Consider the following 22,235-nt stretch of genomic DNA (forward strand, 5'->3'; position numbering starts at 1 on the left):
TGGCTAACCTGGTCATTAGTTACTGAGAGCCAGCACAGGGGGATTGCAATTGTTTATAAAGGCATTCCAAACATAAGTTTCAGCTTTTCAGACGTGGATCTTTGGAGCAAAGGTAAAAACATAGCAAGAATTCCATAAAGGCGTGTTTCCTGTGAACACGCTAAGAGCTGTTTGGCCTGTTCTCCATCCATACTGTGCTTCCATACTTCCTGGTCATGTGATCAGTGACCCATAACCATAAGTAAAGTCAAAAACACATAAGTACAGTCAAAATGGCTCCTACAGCGATCATGTTGCATGTCTCTCACTATTTCATAGTGATACTTTTGACTACATAACACCTTTTGACTAAGTAATAACCCATGCCTGAAAACAGTCACCATCCACTGGCAGTGATGAAAGACCTGAGCTGATCAAATCAAATCAAATTTCATTGATGATGAATGGGAAAGTTGGAAATAGCAGTAATACAGTATGTTACCATGGTCTCTATCATGGTCTGTAATCAGAGCCTCTAGCATGTTTAACATACAGCTTGTGGCACAGTGTCAGCAGGGATTGCTGTCTTATAGCTGCCTGGAGGAGAGAGAATTATCCATAAAACTTAACTTCCTCCTAAATTCATGAATGTAATATCCTCATCTTATTTTACCATAAACATATATATTTGAAACGGATTGCATCAAAAACTATAATTTTTCCCAATAGCCTCTTACATACAGTTCAATATTGACATACTCTTATACAAATGAACGTTCACTCATTTTGACTCCAGAGCCTCCTCCTGCTTGACAGTTTGGAGCTGTCCAGCTACTGTGGTGCTGAAATGGTCTAGTGCGCAGCAAGCGGAGCGGCAAAACTAGTTACACTACAGCACAAAATCACACACATACAGAGACACGCACACACACTTCAAGAAAAATACTAGAACGCCATGATCTAAAATCAACTCATGGAATACTAGAGAGATATACGTTGAGAGAGAGAGAGAGAGAGAGAGAGAGAGAGAGAGAGAGAGAGAGAGAGAGAGAGAGAGAGAGAGAGAGTCTGTGAAGGACTGTTGATGCGGGGAGTGGTTTACTTTTTCACTGGGCTTCAAGCACACTGCATGATTCCGACCGCGCTGGAGACACTTGGAGGCATCGCTTTCATGAGATTTACTCTCTTTCTACAACATAAGGATATATCACAGTAGGGAGGATGGAATTGCGAAAGTTGTCTCGGTTATATATCTTCATTGTCTGTGTTTTGAGTGCCTCCAGCTCTGCGTCCGCCGCCAGTCACCGTGAGTATCAGAAGTTGCTTACCAGTACCACTGGTTTTGGATATGAAACCGCGCACGTTTTGCGACATGCTTTTTGCAGTAGTCGTATGACATATGGATGAAAAAAATTGATGTATGCTGAAATGCCCGAAGAATCAAAAGCCTAGATAATAACGTTATAGCTATGTTTCTTTTTTACTCGTAAATGTATAGGCGTAGGGCCGTTTGTTGCAACTATAACGTGATGCATTGGATTCCTTTGCCCATTGTCTTTCTAGTGTAGCATAAGATGACACTTTTTTGATTTTGAAATTTGAAATATCAGTAAGTTATAGTCTATAACCTAGCATAGCAGCATAATTAGCAGTGAAATAATTTGGTGGAAATTATATTCACCCCAATTGTCATTCACAGCATCGATGGCATTTGTTTCTCTCTCTGATATGCCGTATTAAATCAACATTCAGTTGTCTTTGATTTGCTCTGCCAGGATCCGTTAAATCCAATTGTTTTAATGTTGTCGTCGCTAGAGGTCGTCATTCCTCACCTGAGTTTTTAGGTGGAGGATAAGTGGTGTATTCTGCAACATCGGTAACGACTTGTAATAACAACACTTTATGTTTTTCATCCACACTCCATATCAAACATGTTAGACAACTATATGTTTGATTCGTGCATCATTCATTAAGTTATTGAGGAAGCTGGACTCAAAATACTGATAGTCTATGATTGTTATCCAAAACATAGAATTTATGGGTGGCTTCTTACTTTGAGACCTGGCGCCTGTGAGATGGGCATAAAAGCAGTTTATTCTAATGATGTAACCCAGTGAACTGAGCTAAACTGACAGCTAGATTATTCATTTATGACCTTCTTGTGGTCGCTCAAATGTATCCAGTGATCAGAATTGACATGCTGGTCAGAGATGAAATGGCTAGATTCTCCTGGAGGACAAGCAAATGGCCGTTCTCATATTTACCTTTGAGAAACAAAAGGAGAAGCCCGATATCCATCATGGGTGGTTTGTGTGGCTCCTGTGTCTGGTGACAGAGATAATGGCAGCCACATCCTCTCAGAGGAGCATGTCCTCATGCTCTTAGGTCTGGTGTTCTATAAAGGCTACCAGATCCGCCTCTTGCAAATATTCATAATTGATACTGAATATCTATAGTGTCCTGCGTCTACTAAATAACCTATTTCATCCAATGATTGCCAGCATATGCTGCTGGGCCCATGGGCCTGTAATCTTAGTGCTATTCACATGATTCACAGTGTAGTTCAGCAGGTGGTTGGACTTGCTTTATCATTTGCTTTATCTTATTTTTATGAAGGCTAAAGTGTGGTGCTTGAAAAGGAAAGTTTCCTGCTGGGAGTGAAATTACGATTTTGAAGGTTGCCTTTGGCTGAAAACAGCGGGGGCTTTCATTACCAGAGCTGTCTCTTGATATGGCAGACTTCACCATGCCTCTGTGGGTGGAATATTGCTCCAGTTTTACAGCGATACAATCATAGCTACTATAGCCCACAATATTATGCAAATTCTGTACATCTTAAATTTCTAACAGTATAAACTGTCACACAGATAACACAATACTTATTTGCTTGGATTTTCCGTTCTGTTTCGGTTTGTATTATATTTTTGAGCAGACCTTTCAGAGTAAATTTCGTCCCATAGCTGAGGCACTTACTGAAGTACATTTGGTAAAGTACTGTACCATCCCACAATGCAGCAGAGATGACAGCATCATATTTACTATGCATGCATGTGTAAAAGCAGTCGTGAGTCCTCGCCATATTCTACTAGCTGATTAATGCAAAGCAGGCTCTCACTCAGTCTCTAGAATGGAAGGAACTCCTACTGTTGTAGAGATTCATAAAAGGGTGATGCATTTATCAAGAGATAAATTAGGCAGAACACAACAGTAGGGAGCTCCCACTTCCTCCACTGTTTAGACTAAAGTCTCCAGTATGGAGAAAAAGCTCAGCTAGCTAGAGCCTGGGAGCTCCAAACCGCCATAGGCAATGAGTGTTCAAAAGCACATCTCATGAATGGGTCGATGTACAGTGCATACTGTATGTAATAACATGGAAAGGCAGTGGGAGGCAGTAGAAGTAAAAGTAGATGTAAGTCACTACACATAATTAAACAATTAAATGTTTTCCCTTCTCGATAATGGTTCTGGATTTCCTTCATATATCTGATGTCACATAATGGACCAATTTTGGTAATTTAGTAGAGTGTATAGTGCTGTCATTACTGTTGCTGGTAATGGATCAGAGATGGACAGCACACATGCAGTTAAATATGGAAAGACAGATCGATATTATCTCCCCAGTGGTGTGGGGGATGGCATACAGCAAAACAGATTGACATTCAACCAAATATCCAAATAAAAGGGCACCCACTGATAAAGCCAGCAGCATTTTATGAGCTACTCTGGTGATAGGGTTATTGAATGTTTGACTTGGTAGGGCTGGTACGGTCCTAAAGGCAAAGGTAGTCTTATTGATGTTCTGCATTGTTCACTGTGTGTACATACACACACAGCCAAAACATCACAATGGCAATATGAAGTCAATGAATCAGGTTGATTACAATAGATTTTATTTTCAGTACGCCTTATTCATAAAGATTCCTACATGTTTCCCAGAAGTGTGAGTGCAATTACTACATCGTTAATTAAATGAAACAGGTTTCTCTGTATTTTGTTCTATTTAGAGTGTGGATGGCTGGATATGGATGGATGGAGGCTGTTTTGCACTTCCTTTAGTGTGTGACTTCGAGGAGCATGTTGTTAATTTGAAATGCCAAGAAAAAAGGCTGTGGTTCTTTTAAGGTGTTGTCGATCATCACATTAGAAAGCTGTTCTGTGCTATTGACGGGGGTGACGTTTGGTACAGGAGTCAACAGATACATTAGGCTACACCCTTGAATGTAGCATAATGTATTCAGAGATAGTATGGTCGAGGAGCATGCCTTGTTAAGAACGTGTACATGTAGCTAATGAATGAAGAAAGGGGTATGGCAGTATTAAACCAATTATATACTGTACGTTGGAATATCTTCCTAGTTGTTGCTATGGGTACACCCTGTTATGTAAAAGTATCTTTGTAAGGGGTTGTTTTTTGTTCCCCTATCATACACTTGTGCTTGTTCATGTTATCGCCCCATGGCCACACATAATGTATACTGTATGTGCTGAATACTGTAGGGAGAATGAAATCTAATTTATCACTGTAAATGTATTTAACCTTTATTTTGACAGGGAGTCAATGCTGAGACCAAGGTCTCTTTTCCAGATGAGCCCTGTATAACACCACAATACACATAAAAATACAATAAACACATTAATCTACACATTCATATAGACAATAAAATAGACGTTATTATACACAACAATACACGAAAAGCAAAACACAATCATAAAAAAAATTACTAATTTTTCAGTAGCAAGGTCCCCTAACAACTGTCTGAAATGCGCTAGAGGCACCAATGTATTGTAGATCATTCCACACGAAAGGTCCAAGGAAATTAAAGGCTAATTTACCTAACTCTCTAGACACCAAAGGAGTCTCCAGAGTTAACCAACCCTGATAACGGGTTTGATAACATGTCATTTTAAATCTTAGGTAAGTCTGAAGTTTTTGGAGCAGGGCTCTGTAAACAAAAATAACATAATGATGTGATCTACGTGACTTCGAAGAAGTTCAGCCAACCTTTTGGTAAAGAATACAGTGATGAGCAATGAAACTGTCTCCTGTGATAAAACGAAGGGCGCTATGCAAAACGGCATCCAAGGGTTTATGTGTAGAGGCAGCTGCACTTAGATAAATAGTATCACCATAATCAAGAACAGGTAGAAAGGTTGACTGCCGGACTGTGACGAGTACTGAGTATACAAAGAGGCAGGACGCAGACACTGGAATGAATAAGGTCAAGGTTTACTTAACAATGAGAAAGATAAATAACAAAGAGAGCGTAAACGACACGAAGCTAAACAATCACACACAACATCATCCAGAACAGTCCAGGGCTAAAGAGGGGTGGTGATGAGATGATGAGGTGCAGGTGTGCTGGAGGTGATTAGGGTGCGTTGGGTTTCCATTCCGGTGTTGCCGAAGTGGTGCGCTCAGACCGGTGGCTCAGTAGACCGGCGAATCAGAGCGCCGGAGGGGAGCAAGGGGAGGAGACGTGACACCAACCTGCTTCCTGCTGACTAGAGAGAGACAAGATCTGTTTCAGTAAAAAAGAAAATTCTTAACAAGCTCAGTTGTATGTTTTTTAAAAACGATAAATCATTCTCAATCCAAATACCAAGGTATTTGCATCTTGAATGCATATCCAATGTTTTTCTGCAGCCTATGTGTTCACATAAAATCATATGAGCAGGAAGTGTCAAAATTGTATTATCTTAGGGTTGTTTATGATACATATATTTGGTCTGGAGAGAGGAGAGCTAACTGGTATTGGTCAATGCTAAAACCAACCCCCCCAAAAAACAAACTATATATGATATAAGGCTATTTAGAGCAATCATTTACTGGCCCCCCTGGGAGAGGAAAAATCTATTTGATGAATGTGGCGCCAGTGGAGGCCTTTGCATTTCCAATCGTATCGCTCTGACACTGATGGTACACCATTCCCGATCTATAGAGTGCAATGAATATGCTACAAATAGCTGTATAGTCCGTAAGTTCCATCTTCTATTTATTTCTGGTGTTACTGGCAAAGGATTGTTAAGAAGTGCCCACTTACTATTGACCGTGCCAATAAAAGAGCATTGGTGCTATGCAAGGATTTTACTGAGTGATAAGAATAACAAGGTAATGTTTCCGTACTTTCCATCTCCAAAGTAGATCGAGCAGACAGGAAGCACGGTTTTAAACTTGGTAAAACTGCCAGGCATTTTCTGTCAGTAGCTATTACTCTGCAATTCCTCATTCCTGTGAGAAGGAATCTCATACACACACAGTCTTCAATTGATGATCCAGGGATTGATGATACAGGTGGATCCTGCAAACATTTTGAGCAGGACTCATGATTGAGCCAGGAAGCTATTACAGCATAGCTTCTGTAACCAAATGACCAAATTAGTACATCTGGGATTGGGAATTGATGTTCTGAAAGTGAACAGTCAAACAATGATCTAATCTGAAACCTGCTGTCTTTATTTTAACAGTCTGCCCATCTTTGGAAAGCTTTTAAATGTGTTTCTCCAGAAAGTATTGTATGAGTTATTTCCCAGTTCTAATGAAGGTGAGCCTTCAACACTTAATCTGCATGTATTTAAATGTAAGCAGGCTTGGTGACATTTCCACATGCAGGAGAGCTGTATCAGGCCCACCATCTTGGGCTGCTTGGATATGGAAGCCAAGCTGTCATTCTTGTCCAATGGGAGCCTCTCTGCTCCAATCTAGTATTCACCAGGGGCTAATCAGCCAGTAACCTCTGGTTTCTTTGCATAGTGACACACAGTGTTGGCTAATGGTGAGTTCAGTGTGGGGTAGTGTATCACACAGAGGTGACACAACCAGAAAGACTAATCAGAAAGGGATATGTATCAAAAGAGCAGCTACACCACCATCTTTTATTTATTTATTTATTTTTATTTAACCTTTATTTAACTAGGCAAGTCAGTTAAGAACAAATTCTTATTTGCAATGACGGCCTACCAAAAGGCAAAAGGCCTCCTGTGGGGACGGGGGCTGGGATTAAAAAATATATATATAGGACAAAACACACATAACAACAACAGAGACACCACAACACTACATAAAGAGAGACCTAAGACAACAACATAGCATGGCAGCAACACATGACAACACAGCATGGTAGCAACACCACATGGCAGCAGGACAAAAACATGGTAGCAGCACAAAACATGGTACAAACATTATTGGGCACAGACAACAGCACAAAGGCAAGAAGGTAGAGACAACAATACATCACTGTCAGTAAGAGTGTCCATGATTGATTATTTTAATGAAGAGATGGAGATAAAACTGTCCAGTTTGAGTGTTTTTTGCAGCTCGTTCCAGTTGCTAGCTGCAGTGAACCCAAAAGAGGAGCGACCCAGGGATGTGTGTGCTTTGGGGACCTTTAACAGAATGTGACTGGCAGAACAGGTGTTGTATGTGGAGGATGAGGGCTGCAGTAGGTATCTCAGATAGGGGGGAGTGAGGCCTATGAGGGCTTTATAAATAAGCATAAACCAGTGGGTCTTGTGATGGGTATACAGAGATTACCTGTATACAGAGGAGTATAGAGTGCAGTGATGTGTCCTGTAAGGAGCATTGGTGGCAAATCTGATGGCCGAATGGTAAAGAACATCTAGCCGCTCGAGAGCACCCTTACCTGCCGATCTATAAATTACGTCTCCGTAATCTAGCATGGCTAGGATGGTCATCTGAATCAGGGTTAGTTTGGCAGCTGGGGTGAAAGAGGAGCGATTACGATAGAGGAAACCAAGTCTAGATTTAACCTTAGCCTGCAGCTTTGATATGTGTTGAGAGAAGGACAGTGTACCGTCTAGCCATATTCCCAAGTACTTGTATGAGGTGACTACCTCAAACTCTAAACCCTCAGAGGTAGAAATCAAACCGGTGGGGAGAGGGGCATTCTTCTTACCAAACCACATGACCTTTGTTTTGGATCTGTGTTCAGAACAAGGTTAAGGGCAGAGAAAGCTTGTTGGACACTAAGAAAGCTTTGTTGTAGAGCGTTTAACACAAAATCCAGGAAGGGACCAGCTGAGTATACGACTGTATCATCTGCATATAAATGGATGAGAGAGCTTCCTACTGCCTGAGTTATGTTGTTGATGTAAATTGAGAAGAGCGTGGGGCCTAGGATCGAGCCTTGGTGTACTCCCTTGGTGACAGGCAGTGGCTGAGACAGCAGATGTTCTGATTTTATACACTGCACTCTTTGAGAGAGGTAGTTAGCAAACCAGGCCAAAGACCCCTGAGACACCAATACTCCCACAAGAATGGAATGGTCTACCGTATCAAAATCAAGGGCAATGGTGACATCATTTAGGACCTTTAAGTTTGCAGTGACACATCCATAACCTAAGCAGAAACCAGATTGCATACCAGAGAGAATACTATAGACATCAAGAAAGCCAGTCAGTTGATTATTGACAAGTATTTCCAACACTTTTGATAAACAGGGCAAAATAGAAATTGGCCTATGACAGTTAGAATCAGCAACCTGATATGAAAAATGTACAGTGGTTGACAATGTTTCACAGTATGTGTTACTTACTTCTCCTTTGTGCATTGATTGAGAATTCTCACCAGCAGTGTAAAATCTTTTGAATTTATGAAGTGTGTGATAGTCATGTGATCGGTCGGTCTATAAGTAAACCTATACATATCAGCCTTCAGATCAGTTATCAACTCTTTCTCTCTAGCTCTCTGAACTCTGTTTTGCTGCTCACTCTATCAGACACATTATTGTAAATTAAGTGCTACAGTACAGTGCTGTGTTTCTCAATCACATGTATTGACCGGCACATCCTCAAATTCAGCCTGCGTCTGTAGCTAATTGTCAACCGATACCTCAGCCATACTCAATGGTTCTGGCTGAACAGAGATGAGATAGGACCAGTCTATTAATACATGTGAGGTATCGGATTCTGCTTTATCGATACCACCCGGAGGTATACAGCCATTCTTTACAGGATCATGTCATTGTTCCTCTGGATCCGTTTGGAGTGATGCATCGTGGGTAGACAATGCCTGCTGTGCCTAGCACACGGGAAGCTCCTTTGAGGATCTTTGTCTTCTCCAAGTCTCTCCATATACTTCCATAGAGATAATAATGGAATTAGGATTTAGGATTTGATTTGGATCGCCATTAGCTGTTGCAAACGCTGTTCCTGTATCACACAGAGGGGAGAGGCAGAGAGACCTTGATCTTCACAGACAGTATAGTGTTGTTTCTTCTGTTTGGTCTCAGTATTTAAACAGCTCTCCATCTTCTGCTCTGACCATGCTGATAGTCATCGGCAGGTGTGCTGGGGCCTTAAACGGAGCTAAAAATATTCCAGCCGCATACGCTACAAAAGGCAGTTTGTTGGCGTAATTGAGGTTGATTTCTTTGTGCAGCGCTGTTTGTTTAGCACAAAGACTAGGAGGGGATGCTGGCTAATGAGCAGTGTGAGGGATGGAAGTCAACTCAAGGGCCTTTGTGTTGTAAAAAGTTGTTGCACATTTTGAAGAGAGCAAGTTAGATAACGTAAATTGGGTTTGAAAGTCACCAAACAGCTTGAAATAATATAGTGTGAAAAGCAGATCCAATGGCAGTATTTCGTGGATTTGAATGAGCTAAATGTGCCCATCAAGTTTGACTGGATAATGTGGTTGTTTTTCCATTCCTGACAATAAAACTCACAAAATATGTTTGTTTTTGTACTCTAATGTGCAGCCATATTGATGTTTTCAACCTCAAAATAGTCTAACTTCCTTCCACTTGAATAGTCTTTCCACTAAATTAAGTATGGGTCATTGTGTTACATGACAAAAATATGTTCTTTATGGGCCTTAAGGAAGCGTATAGGCCAAAGAGGAAAAAGAGAGCTCACAGTGTGCATCTAAATGTGTTCACAGCCATCTATCTTACCATGCATCACTGCATGATGGCACACCTTGGGGAACAGAGGGTGCAGCTTCTTTTATTTTTATCCCAAACACAATCACTGATAACCCCAGCTATGTTCTACTAGCCTGGAGGTGTCAAGATGTCTCTCACTGGTGTGGATACTAAAATCACACAGTGATGCTATACCCTGTCAGGATCTACTGTACAAGCTATGAGTTTATAGAAAGGGCTTGCTCCTGGTTCAGCTTTCTTTTCCAACTTTTTTTGTGTTTGTTTGTGTTCGCTCTCTCTGTGTGTGTGTGTCTGCTTATGGGTGTGTGTGTTTAAGATTCAAGCCCAAGCACTTTGCATAGCGAGTGTGCCGTGGCACGATCGCATTCATAGCTTGGAGAGATTTTCAATTATCCCAAGGCAAGGAGGCACTGAGCAGAGCAGTGCAGCTTTGCAGGCAAATCATCCTCTGCCCATAATTCTTCCTGATTGACAGCCCAGCTATTGGCTCGGTGCCAAATAACTAGATGAAGGCTATAAACAAAAACACTGTTCATAAAACACACATTTTATAAGTGAGCTACCGAAATTGTCTTTGTATTCAGGGGCCTCTTAGAGTTATGTCCTTACCGATTGCTTTATGTTGTATGCTGCTGTGACATAAAACATATTATTGGTGTACCCTTTCCACTGTACCAAGGTCTTATATGTGTGTTAAGTTTTGGTGTAACCATCAGATGAAATGGAGCAGGTACTTTTACAGAAGTGATAGACTAACCTGACATTTATGAAGATGTTGCCAAGCCTGTGGTTTGTGAGAAGGCAGTCAGGATCAAAGGTGCTTGCTTTGTGTCGAAGGGGTTGCATGATCCCCAGAGCCTGATGGATTGTGTGAGAGATAAAAAGAGATGGATAAATATAAATAGAAAGAGAGAGACAGAGTCATGCTTAAAGTGCTTAAGTAGTGGACAGGGATGATTCAATCCTTCTACTACAGTGGGCTAAATCAGAGTTGAAATGTATTACATTTTGAGTTTGCATCCCAACATTACACTTTATATACATCACAGAAGACTGAAATATAACAAAACCATCTGATATAAAGTTTTTTTGAAATAATGTTTATTCATTATGAAATTATGAAAAATATGAATAACATTCTACCCATGAGGCCATTAGAGGGCGATTTGGTCATTAGACTGCAGGAAATTACTACAATGTAAAGCAAGGATGTTCACATTGCCACACAATGTTTAATAACATTAGGAAAAAAACTGATGTATAATTCCTTGTGAAATTCTGTAGGGATTTTTCTCAGAAGTTGGGCATCTGTGGCTATATTGCTGCATGTATATATCTGCTATATTGTGTCTATAAGCTTGATCCACTTGAGTCAATCTGTAAATCAACATTTAGAGACATCTGCTGGCAAGTGATCTAAGTGCAGTCAAATCATGTCAGATGAAATGTGGTGGGCTGTCCTCAAAGACACTTCCAAAGTATCGCAAACAGGCTCCTGCTGTCATTTTCAACATGAAGTTGTTGTCTACCAGATAAATGCTCATTAGTCACAGCAGATGTTTCCAGGATAAATCCACGGTGATGCTCCAGGAGCCACACTGCTCAATGGAAACAACAAAGGAGAGTTGTGGTGCAGTAGCTAGCTATGTGAAGGAGCTCCACCCCACTCACTGCTCTTATTGGGGCCTGGCAGGCAGGACTGGATCAGTCGAAGATGAGGCCGACACGTTCAGATCACTGCCCTCTTAATCTCCTTCTGCCTGGTGGAAGTGATCTAATCTGATGGATTAGGAGGAACACTACTGACACACACACACATGCACACACACACGCACACAAACACATAGGGCCGCCTAGGGTACTGTGGATTCTACTGTCCTCTTTTTAGGGGTCACTGCTTGAGTTAATGGACTGCTGTGGAGAGATTTGTGGAGTGGTTAAGTGAGGCAGCCCCGCTATTTTAGCAATACTTGCATTTAGACCCCATAGCGTGCTGCACTTGCAAACACAAACATAATTGTCCATAGAATTGCGAACAGAAGTCAAGATAATTCTGTTTTAGTTGTTATTCTTACACATTTAGTAGGATAAAGAGTATCTATAACAGGCTCTGCCTATCCAGCATGCCTACCCAGCGTGGAGTAAATCATTCTCTAGTACAGGGGTGTCAAACTTATTTTGCCTCGCGGGCCGCTTTTGGTCTTCACCGAGGTCCAGAGGGCCACATTGATAATTGTTTATGTTTTCTCGCCATCAAAATAAGATAGACCACTCCCGAGTGGCGCAGTGGTCTAAGGCACTGCATCACAGTGCTTGCTGTGCCACTAGAGATCCTGGTTCGAATCCAGGCTCTGTCGTAGCCGGCCGCGACCGGGAGACCCATGGGGAGGCGCGCAATTGGCCCAGCATTGTCCAGGGTAGGGGAGGGAATTGAATTGATTTGCATTTTAATGAGGGAAATAAGTATTTGACCCCTCTGCAAAACATGACTTAGTACTTGGTGGCAAAACCCTTGGTGACAATCACAGAGTTCAGACGTTTCTTGTAGTTGGCCACCAGGATTGCACACATCTCAGGAGGGATTTTGTCCCACTCCTCTTTGCAGATTTTCTCCAAGTCATTAAGGTTTCGAGGCTGACGTTTGGCAACTCGAACCTTCAGCTCCCTCCACATATTTTCTATGGAATTAAGGTCTGGACCCTGGTTTGGCCACTCCAGGACCTTAATGTGCTTCTTCTTGAGCCACTCCTTTGTTGCCTTGGCCATGTGTTTTGGGTCATTGTCATGCTGGAATACCCATCCATGACCCATTTCCAATGCCCTGGCTGAGGGAAGGAGTGTCACGTTCGTTTAAGGACGGGTCAGACCAAGGCGCAGCGTGAAATGCGTACATGTTTATTAAACTGATAAACACACGACAAAACAATAAACAAACGAAACGTGAAGTCCTAAGGTTGAACACACAACAAACCTATACACGGAACAAGATCCCACAACTAATGCATGCCGACAGGCTGCCTAAGTATGATCCCCAATCAGAGACAATGAGCGACAGCTGTCTCTGATTGGGAATCACACCCGGCCAAACATAGATATACAACACCTAGACTGAAACAAAGAAAACAGAACATAGAATATTCACACCCTGACTCAACATATAAGAGTCCCCTGAGTCAGGGCGTGACAAGGAGGTTCTCACCCAAGATTTGATGGTACATGGCCCCGTCCATCGTCTCTTTGATGCGGTGAAGTTGTCCTGTCCCCTTAGCAGATAAACACCCCCAAAGCATAATGTTTCCACCTCCATGTTTGACGGTGGGGATGGTGTTCTTGGGGTCATAGGCAGCATTTCTCCTCCTCCAAACACAGTGAGTTGAGTTGATGCCAAAGAGCTCGATTTTGGTCTCATCTGACCACAACACTTTCACCCAGTTCTCCTCTGAATCATTCAGATGTTCATTGGCAAACTTCAGACGGGCCTGTATATGTGCTTTCTTGAGCATGGGGACCTTGCGGGCGCTGCAGGATTTCAGTCCTTCACGGCTTAGTGTGTTACCAATTGTTTTCTTGGTGACTATGGTCCCAGCTGCCTTGAGATAATTGACAAGATCCTCCTGTGTAGTTCTAGGCTGATTCCTCACCGTTCTCATGATCATTGCAACTCCACGAGGTGAGATCTTGCATGGAGCCCCAGGCCGAGGGAGATTGACAGTTCTTTTGTGTTTCTTCCATTTGCGAATAATCGCACCAGCTGTTGCCACCTTATCACCAAGCTGCTTGGAGATGGTCTTGTAGCCCATTCCAGCCTTGTGTAGGTCTACAATCTTGTCCTTGACATCCTTAGAGAGCTCTTTGGTCTTGGCCATGGTGGAGAGTTTGGAATCTGATTGATTGATTGCTTCTGTGGACAGGTGTCTTTTATACAGGTAACAAGCTGAGATTAGGAGCACTCCCTTTAAGAGTTTATTATTATTATTACACCTGGGAGCCAGAAATCTTTCTGATTGAGAGGGGGTCTAATAGTTACTTCCCTCACTAAAATGCAAATCAATTTATAACATCAGGATTTTTTGGTTGTTATTCTGTCTCTCACTGTTCAAATAAACCTACCATTAAAATGATAGACTGATCATTTCTTTGTCAGTGGGCAAACGTACAAAATCAGCAGGGGATCAAATACTTTTTTCCCTCACTGTATACTGTAAACACTGAGTGTACAAAACATTAGGTACATGACATAGACTGACCATGACATAGACTGACCAGGTGAAACCAGGTGAAAGCTATGATCACTTATTGATGTTAAATCCACTTCCATCAGTGTAGATGAAGGGGAGAAGACAGGTTAACCCGTAAGAGTCTATTGATGCATCAGTGCATCAATCTAAGTAACATAATAAAAAAGTCCCCATCAAAATCTGTCAGTTTAAGCTAGAGATATCTGGGCGGATGCTGTGTCTCAATCCACCGCATCCGCCCATGTCGGCCTTCTGCATCTGCGTTGAAAGGTGGCCGAGCTACAGCAGTTTTTGTCAGACCATGAGACATCCCAAAAATCGTTCTCCCAAAAACGTCTGTAGCGTCCAAACGGTTTGGCCTACACGATGGTTGTTCTCCGTACAATGTAGAAAATAGTAAAAAATTAAGAAAAACCCTTGAATGAGTAGATGAATGAGTAAACTTTTGACTGGTACTGTATAATAACTATATATATATATATATATATATATATATATATATATATATATATATATATATATATATATATATATATATATATATATATATTTTTTTTTTTTTTTTTTTTTATTATTATGTATGTTTGACACCCCTGCTCTAGTAGATAATGATGGTCCTAAAGCTCTATATATTGTACCCAACCATAAACTTCATATAACATACTCTCTTTTTTACTCTTACAGATATTTGTAATGGCCCATTGGTATCCATGCTACCCCAGGTTTCCTTTGAGAGCTCCTCGCAGTGCTCTCTCAGTAACGCTCCACACTTTGCCAAGATCAACAGAAGAGATGGTGAGTTACAATGGAAAGTTATATTTTATTATTTAATATTTCTGAACAGTACCTAGAGACAATCAATAATGCTTTATCTAAGGTAAAAGGCAAGTGTTTTAGTTTGCTAAACAGCTCTTAAGGAGCGTAATATTAGGAGATAATAATTAGTATGAAATAGCATTATGCTTATTATTGCATTAAGATTCACCTCATGAGCATCTTCAATATAAGTCCCGGATAAAGTCATCTTTGTAAACTCAGCAAAAAAAGAAACGTCTTCTCACTGTCAACTGCGTTTATTTTCAGCAAACTTAACATGTGTAAATATTTTTATGAACATAACAAGATTCAACAACTGAGACATAAAATCAAAAGTAATAGTCAATATCTGGTGTGGCCACCAGCTGCATTAAGCACTGCAGTGCATTTCCTCCTCATGGACTGCACCATATTTGCCAGTTCTTGCTGTGAGATGTTACCCCACTCTTCCACCAAGGCACCTTAAATTTTTTTTTGGGTCATTTAGCAGACGCTCTTATCCAGAGCGACTTACAGTTAGTGAGTGCATACATTTTTCATACTGCAAGTTCCACATGAGGGAGGATGATGTCTTCCCTGTAACGCACAGCGTTGAGATTGCCTGCAATGACAACAAGCTCACTCCAATGATGCTGTGACACACCGCCCCAGACCATGACGGACCCTCTACCTCCAAATCGATCCCGCTCTAGAGTACAGGCCTCAGTATAAAGATCATTCCTTCGACAATAAACTCCTGAGTGGCGCCGTGGTCTAAGGCACTGCATCGCAGTGCTAACTGTGCCACTAGAGATCCTGGTTTGAATCCAGGCTCTGTTGCAGCTGGCCGCGACTGGGAGACTCATGGGCGGCGCGCAATTGGCCCTGCGTCGTCCAGGGGAGGGAATGGCCGGCAGGGATGTAGCTCAGTTGATAGAGCATGGCGTTTGCAACGCCAGGGTTGTGGGTTCGATTCCCACGGGGGGCCAGTATAAAAAAAATATATATATATGTATTCACTAACTGTAAGTCGCTCTGGATAAGAGCATCTGTTAAATGACTAAAATGTAAATGTAAAATAAATGCTCAGCTGTCCGTCCTGTAGCGCTGTCTTAGGCGTCTCACAGTATGTACATTGCAATTTATTGCCCTGGCCACATCTACAGTCCTCATGCCTCCTTGCAGCATGCCTAAGGCACATTCACGCAGATGAGCAGGGACCCTCGGCATCTTTCTTTTGGTAAAAGGCCTCTTTAGTGTCCTAAGTTTTCATAACTAACCTTAATTGCCTACCGTCTGTAAGCTGTTAGTGTCTTAACGACCGTTCCACAGGTGCATGTTCATTAATTGTTTATGGTTCATTGAACAAGCATGGGAAACAGTGTTTAAACCCTTTACAATGAAGATCTGTAAAGTTATTTGGATTTTTACGAATTATCTTTGAAAGACAGGGTCCTGAAAAAGGGATGTTTCTTTTTTTGCTGAGTTTATATGTCAGCACCATTTAGCCGATTTAAAATGTTGCTCTTAGCCCTAACAACAAAGACCACAGATCAATAAATTGATCTATAAATGAGTCTACTGTCTGTAACTAGATAGTGATTCTCAATGACATAGGATGTTAAGGGGGGGGGGGGGTGATGTGTAAATGATGCTTCCACTGTGGCTGAGACTCTGGTTTAGTATTCAGAACTCATCTGCTCCCATGGTGCTGTGGCCATGATAACTGGGCGGCTTGTGGGGTCTGATTCTACTAATTGTGCACAGCACCGCCATATCACACTTTCACATTAATGTTTGGCTGTAGATACTGAGGTTATTATTCACCAGTGTATTTATCATATTAGTCCAAGGGCCACCCACCAATTCTTTTTAATTCTGTGACCCAGGAAACAAAACTGCAACATTTCAACAACATTACATAGATAATGTTATGAATATGAAACTTGTAAAAGTTGCACATTCATTTGTTATAGTTAAAACAAAAGTTACTATTTTAGCATCGAAATCATAGCACATCTTGGGTAATATGTTGCTATTTTTCACCTTGGTTACTTTTGTTGCACGCTGGTGCACAGAACACAGAACTATTTTTGTGTTCGGTGTTCATCCTTGCATAAGCTAAAGCAACACGTTATTGGTCCTTGACTGATCCAGATGAACCCCGAAATGATGAAATAGGTTTTAACCATGTACAGTGGTTTTCTCAGTTAATATAATACATTTTGGTAGCAGTATTTAGCCTACAAGGGCCATTATTGCTTTTGCCTGCTAGCCAAACTAAAGACAGCACAATGTTTGTTAGATAACACAGCTCTCAAATGATTCAAGGTTATTAGACAACATGATAGAGGGGGTTAGTTAATATTCCACATCATTCAAAAAACCTCACATACAGTATACAGAAGAGCTTAGCATACACAGGATACTCCCTATGCAGACAGCAAAGAATTCAGCATCAATTGCAGGCAGGTAACGCCCACAGGTTAAGGGTTACTAGATAAAACACAGACCACAATTCGATCCAAACTGTGCATCGACAGAATGCAAAAAATATATATTTTCTCTCTCTGGTCTCCCAAGGAGCGGGAGGCTGGTCTCCCCAGGTGACAGACAGCCAGCCGTGGATGCAGCTGGACCTCAGGGACAGGATGGAGGTGACGGCCATTGCCACACAGGGTCGCTACGGCAGCTCAGACTGGGTCAGCGGCTACCTGCTGCTGTTCAGTGACACCGGCCTAGCCTGGAAGCAGTACCGACAGGAGGACGGGGTGGGGGTGAGTTGCATCATACTGTAGATTTACTGTTTCGTTTGTGAAGACTTGTGAAGACTTCACTGATGTGCTATTCGCTGAGGTATTGCCTTGGCTATAGCTCAATGGGCTAATACGGGCATGCTGGAGAACCAGGTTTGAACCCAGTCGGTCACATTGACTTCAACGTAACCATCTAAGTTCTGACTTTTCTTTTCACTTGGCACACTAGGGTGAGTGAGTAGCTGTGTATTGAGCTGTAACTCAGAGTAGGTCAGAGCTGCAAGGGTAAACCTCATAAAATAAGACATTGGGTCCCGCTCTTGTACATGAGTTAGTGTCCTCTGGGTGTGAGAGAGAGCAGATGGCTAAACATCTCTGTCTTCGTTTTGCTCTGCCCAGAGGTACCATGCTTTGTGGGAAAACGATTAGGAGAATTCAGACTCTGTAACTCACTTTTTATCTCATTGTTTCATATCCTTGTGAAGGAAACATTTTGTTAAGTCTGACAATAGTCTGGGATGAACTGTGTGGATGTACACTACACACTTCTGGCTCACTCCACGTGCATGCTATTCACCCTCTACTATGAATTTATAGCTAGTGCTTGGCTAGCGTGTGTGCATAATTGAGATAACATCTACCAAAAATTGCCTGTTTGTACCTCATGATGTTGGTGTGCACATACAACCCATTGTGCTCGCCCCAGTTATGTCAAATAGCGTGACAGAAATCTTAAATTGGAAGCACTGAAAAAGAATGAGGAGAGAAAATGGATACAACACAACTTTCCTGCCATTTTTTTTGAAGAAGTTTCTCTCTCATGGTGTATAATGAATTGTAGTTGGAGTTACAAGTACAAACAGCGTGTCCAGTACACTACTGCAGCCTGTCTTCTATTATTTATTATCTTCTTCGTCTTTAAAAATACATTGTTTTCACTCCACTATGGGAATGTGGGATGGTGTAGAAATGCTGGTGTAGTGTATTAATCCTGGAGAGACATGCTTTGAAATTGTTTTCAATGATTGCTAGGGACTGAACAATAATTGGGATGTACAGTTCATTCAGAAAGTATTCAGACCCCTTGACTTTTTCCACATTTTGTAACATTAAAATGGATCAAATGAAACAAATTCCTCATCAATCTACACACAATACCCCATAATGACGAAGCGAAAACAGGTTTTTAGACATTTATGCAATTGTACAAAAAATGTAAAACAGAAATACCTTATTTACATAAGTATTCAGACCCTTTGCTATGATACTCAAAATTGAGCTCAGGTGCATCCTGTTTCCATTGACCATCCTTGAGATGTTTTGTCAACTTGATTGGAGTCCACCTGTGGTAAATTCAATTGATTGGAGATGATTTGAAAAGGCAAACACCTGTCTATATAAAGTCCCACAGTTGACAGTGCATGTCAGAGCAAAAACCAAGCCATGAGGTCGAAGGAATTGTCCGTAGAGCTCCGAGACATGATTGTGTCGAGGCACAGATCTGGGGAAGGGTACAAAAAAATGTCTGCATCATTGAAGTGGCCTTCATCATTCTTAAATGGAAGAAGTTTGGAACCACCAAGACTCTTCCTAAAGCTAGCCGCCTGGCCAAACTGAGCAATCGGGGGAGAAGGGCCTTGGTCAGGGAGGTGACCAAGAACCCGATGTCACCCTGACAGAGCTCCAGAGTTCCTCTGTGGGAGAACCTTCCAGAAGGACAACCATCTCTGCAACAACAATCAGTCCTTTATGGTAGAGTGGCCAGACGGAAGCCACTCCTCAGTAAAAGGCACATGACAGCCCACTTGGAGTTTGCCAAAAGGCACCTAAAGGACTCTCAGACCATGAGAAACAAGATTCTCTGGTCTGATGAAACCAAAATGGAACTCTTTGGCCTGAATGCCAAGCGTCACGTCTGGAGAAAACCTGGGACCATCCCTACAGTGAAGTATGGTGGTGGCAGCATCATGCTGTGGGGATGATTTTCAGTGGCAGGGACTGGAAGACTAGTCAGGATCAAGGCAAAGATGATCGGAGCAAAATACAGAGAGATCCTTGATGAATATCTGCTCTAGAGCGCTCAGACTGGGGCACAGGTTCACCTTCCAACAGGACAATGACCCTAAGCACACAGCCAAGACAACGCAGGAGTGGCTTCAGGACAAGTCTCTGAATGTCCTTGAGTGGCCCAGCCAGAGCCCGGACTTGAACCCGATCGAATATCTCTGGAGAGACCTGAAAATAGCTGTGCAGCGACGCTCCCCATCCATCCTGACAGAGCTTGAGAGGATCTGCAAAGAAGAATGGGAGAAACTCCCCAAATACGGGTGTGCCAAGCTTGTAGCATCATACCCAAGAAGACTTGAAGCTGTAATCGCTGGCAAAGGTGCTTCAACAAAGTTGAGTAAAGGGTCTGAATAATTAAATAAATGTGATATGTCCATTTTGTTTTTATAAATGGGCCTTGGAATAGTCCCATGGCTTTGCTGTGCTCATGCCAAGAGTATTTATTTTCCAGAATATAATTATGTTCATTTGGACAGCATTTTACACCAGGGATTTCTTTGAGTTGCAAGTCAGATTGAGGAAACATTTTTATGTCAATATTGAAATTGCTGGTATAGGTGAATTTGAGGACATCGTGAGGAACTATGTATATCCAATAATTATTTCATGAGCTTACATGATACACAGGAAAGCAAATCCATTACCTAATATTGTCACGATCGTCGTAAGCAACGGACCAAGGCGCAGCGTGATATGCGTACATCTTTTAATGAGTACTTTAAACAACAATTTACAAAACAACAAAACGATACGTGAAGTCCTAAGGTTAACAAACACAAACCTCTCCGGAACAAGATCCCACAAATGACAAGTGCAAAACAGGCTGCCTAAGTATGGTTCCCAATCAGAGACAACAAGCCACAGCTGCCTCTGATTGGGAACCACCCCGGCCAAGATAGAAACACATGAACTAGAAACTAACACCCTGGCTCAACATATAAGAGTCCCCAGAGCCAGGGCGTGACAGTACCCCCCCCCCCCCCCCCCCACACAAACTCAAGAGGGTAGGGGCTGGGTGGGTAGGCGGATCCGGCTCCGGGCGTGACCACCACTCTCTCGCTACCCCCCCGTAGCGCCCCTGGTCTGGTCCCGCTGGCCGGAGCTGGACTGGACACCGGTGGAGCGGATTGCTCAGGCTCCGGTGTGGAGCAGCTGACCGGTGCAAACAGGCACGGGCTGTGCCGGACTGACGACGCACACCACTAGCTTGGTGCGGGGAGCAGGTACGGGCCGGACCGGGCTGACAACGCGCACCCCTGGCTTGGTGCGGGGAGCAGGAACAGGCCAGACCTGGCTGATGACGCGCACCACTGGCTTGGTGCGGGGAGCAGGAACAGGCCGGACCGGGCTGGCGACGCGCACCACTGGCTTGGTGCGGGGAGCAGGAACAGGCCGGACCGGGCTGGCGACGCGCACCACTGGCTTGGTGCGGGGAGCAGGAACAGGCCGGACCGGGCTGGCGACGCGCACCACTGGCTTGGTGCGGGGAGCAGGAACAGGCCGGACCGGGCTGGCGACGCGCACCACTGGCTTGGTGCGGGGAGCATGAACAGGCCGGACCGGGCTGGCGACGTGCACCACTGGCTTGGTGCGGGGAGCAGGAACAGGCCGGACCGGGCTGGCGACGCGTACCACTGGCTTGGTGCGAGGGGCAGGAACAGGCCGGGCCGGGCTGGCGACGTGCACCACAGGCTTGGTGCGAGGGGCAGGAACAGGCCGGGCCGGGCTGGCGACGCGCACCACTGGCTTGGTGAGGGGAGCAGGAACAGGCCGGACCGGGCTGGCGACGCGCACCACTGGCTTGGTGCGGGGAGCAGGAACAGGCCGGACCGGGCTGGCGACGCGCACCACTGGCTTGGTGCGGGGAGCAGGAACAGGCCGGACCGGGCTGGCGACGCGCACCACTGGCTTGGTGCGGGGAGCATGAACAGGCCGGACCGGGCTGGCGTCGTGCACCACTGGCTTGGTGCGGGGAGCAGGAACAGGCCGGACCGGGCTGGCGACGCGTACCACTGGCTTGGTGAGGGGAGCAGGAACAGGCCGGGCCGGGCTGGCGACGCGCACCACAGGCTTGGTGCGAGGGGCAGGAACAGGCCGGGCCGGGCTGGCGACGCGCACCACAGGCTTGGTGCGAGGGGCAGGAACAGGCCGGGCCGGGCTGGCGACGCGCACCACTGGCTTGGTGCGAGGGGCAGGAACTCCTTCCAGTTCTCTGCTGCCAATGACTGGAACAAATTGCAAAAATCTCTGAAGCTGGAGACACTTATCTCCCTCACTAACTTTAAGCATCAGTTGTCAGAGCACCTTACCGATCACTGCAACTGTACACAGCCCATCTGAAATTAGCCCGCCCAACTACCTCATCCCTATATTGTTATTTATTTTGCTCATTTGTACCCCAGTATCTCTATTTGCTCATCATCTCTTGCACATCTATCATTCCAGTGTTAATACTAATTGTAATTATTTTGCACTATAGCCTATTTTATTGCCTTACC

The 22,235-nt window shown here is 43.5% G+C and overlaps 1 protein-coding gene across 1 annotated transcript in view; it reads left to right on the forward strand.

Annotated features, from left to right (window-relative positions):
* Positions 1–1,105: 1,105 nt before the first annotated feature.
* The window catches only part of LOC311143646 (contactin-associated protein-like 5), an 80,368-nt gene continuing 59,238 nt past the window's right edge, over positions 1,106–22,235 (forward strand). The window contains exons 1-3 of the mRNA XM_084179515.1: positions 1,106–1,285; positions 14,804–14,914; positions 17,498–17,691. Of these exons, the coding sequence (XP_084035641.1) occupies positions 1,201–1,285; positions 14,804–14,914; positions 17,498–17,691 (390 nt within the window). The 5' untranslated portion in view covers positions 1,106–1,200. The remainder of the gene's footprint in view (positions 1,286–14,803; positions 14,915–17,497; positions 17,692–22,235) is intronic.

The sequence above is a fragment of the Coregonus lavaretus genome, assembly GCF_964263955.1.
Source record: "Coregonus lavaretus genome assembly, chromosome: 16".
NCBI classification, from domain to species: Eukaryota; Metazoa; Chordata; class Actinopteri; order Salmoniformes; family Salmonidae; genus Coregonus; species Coregonus lavaretus.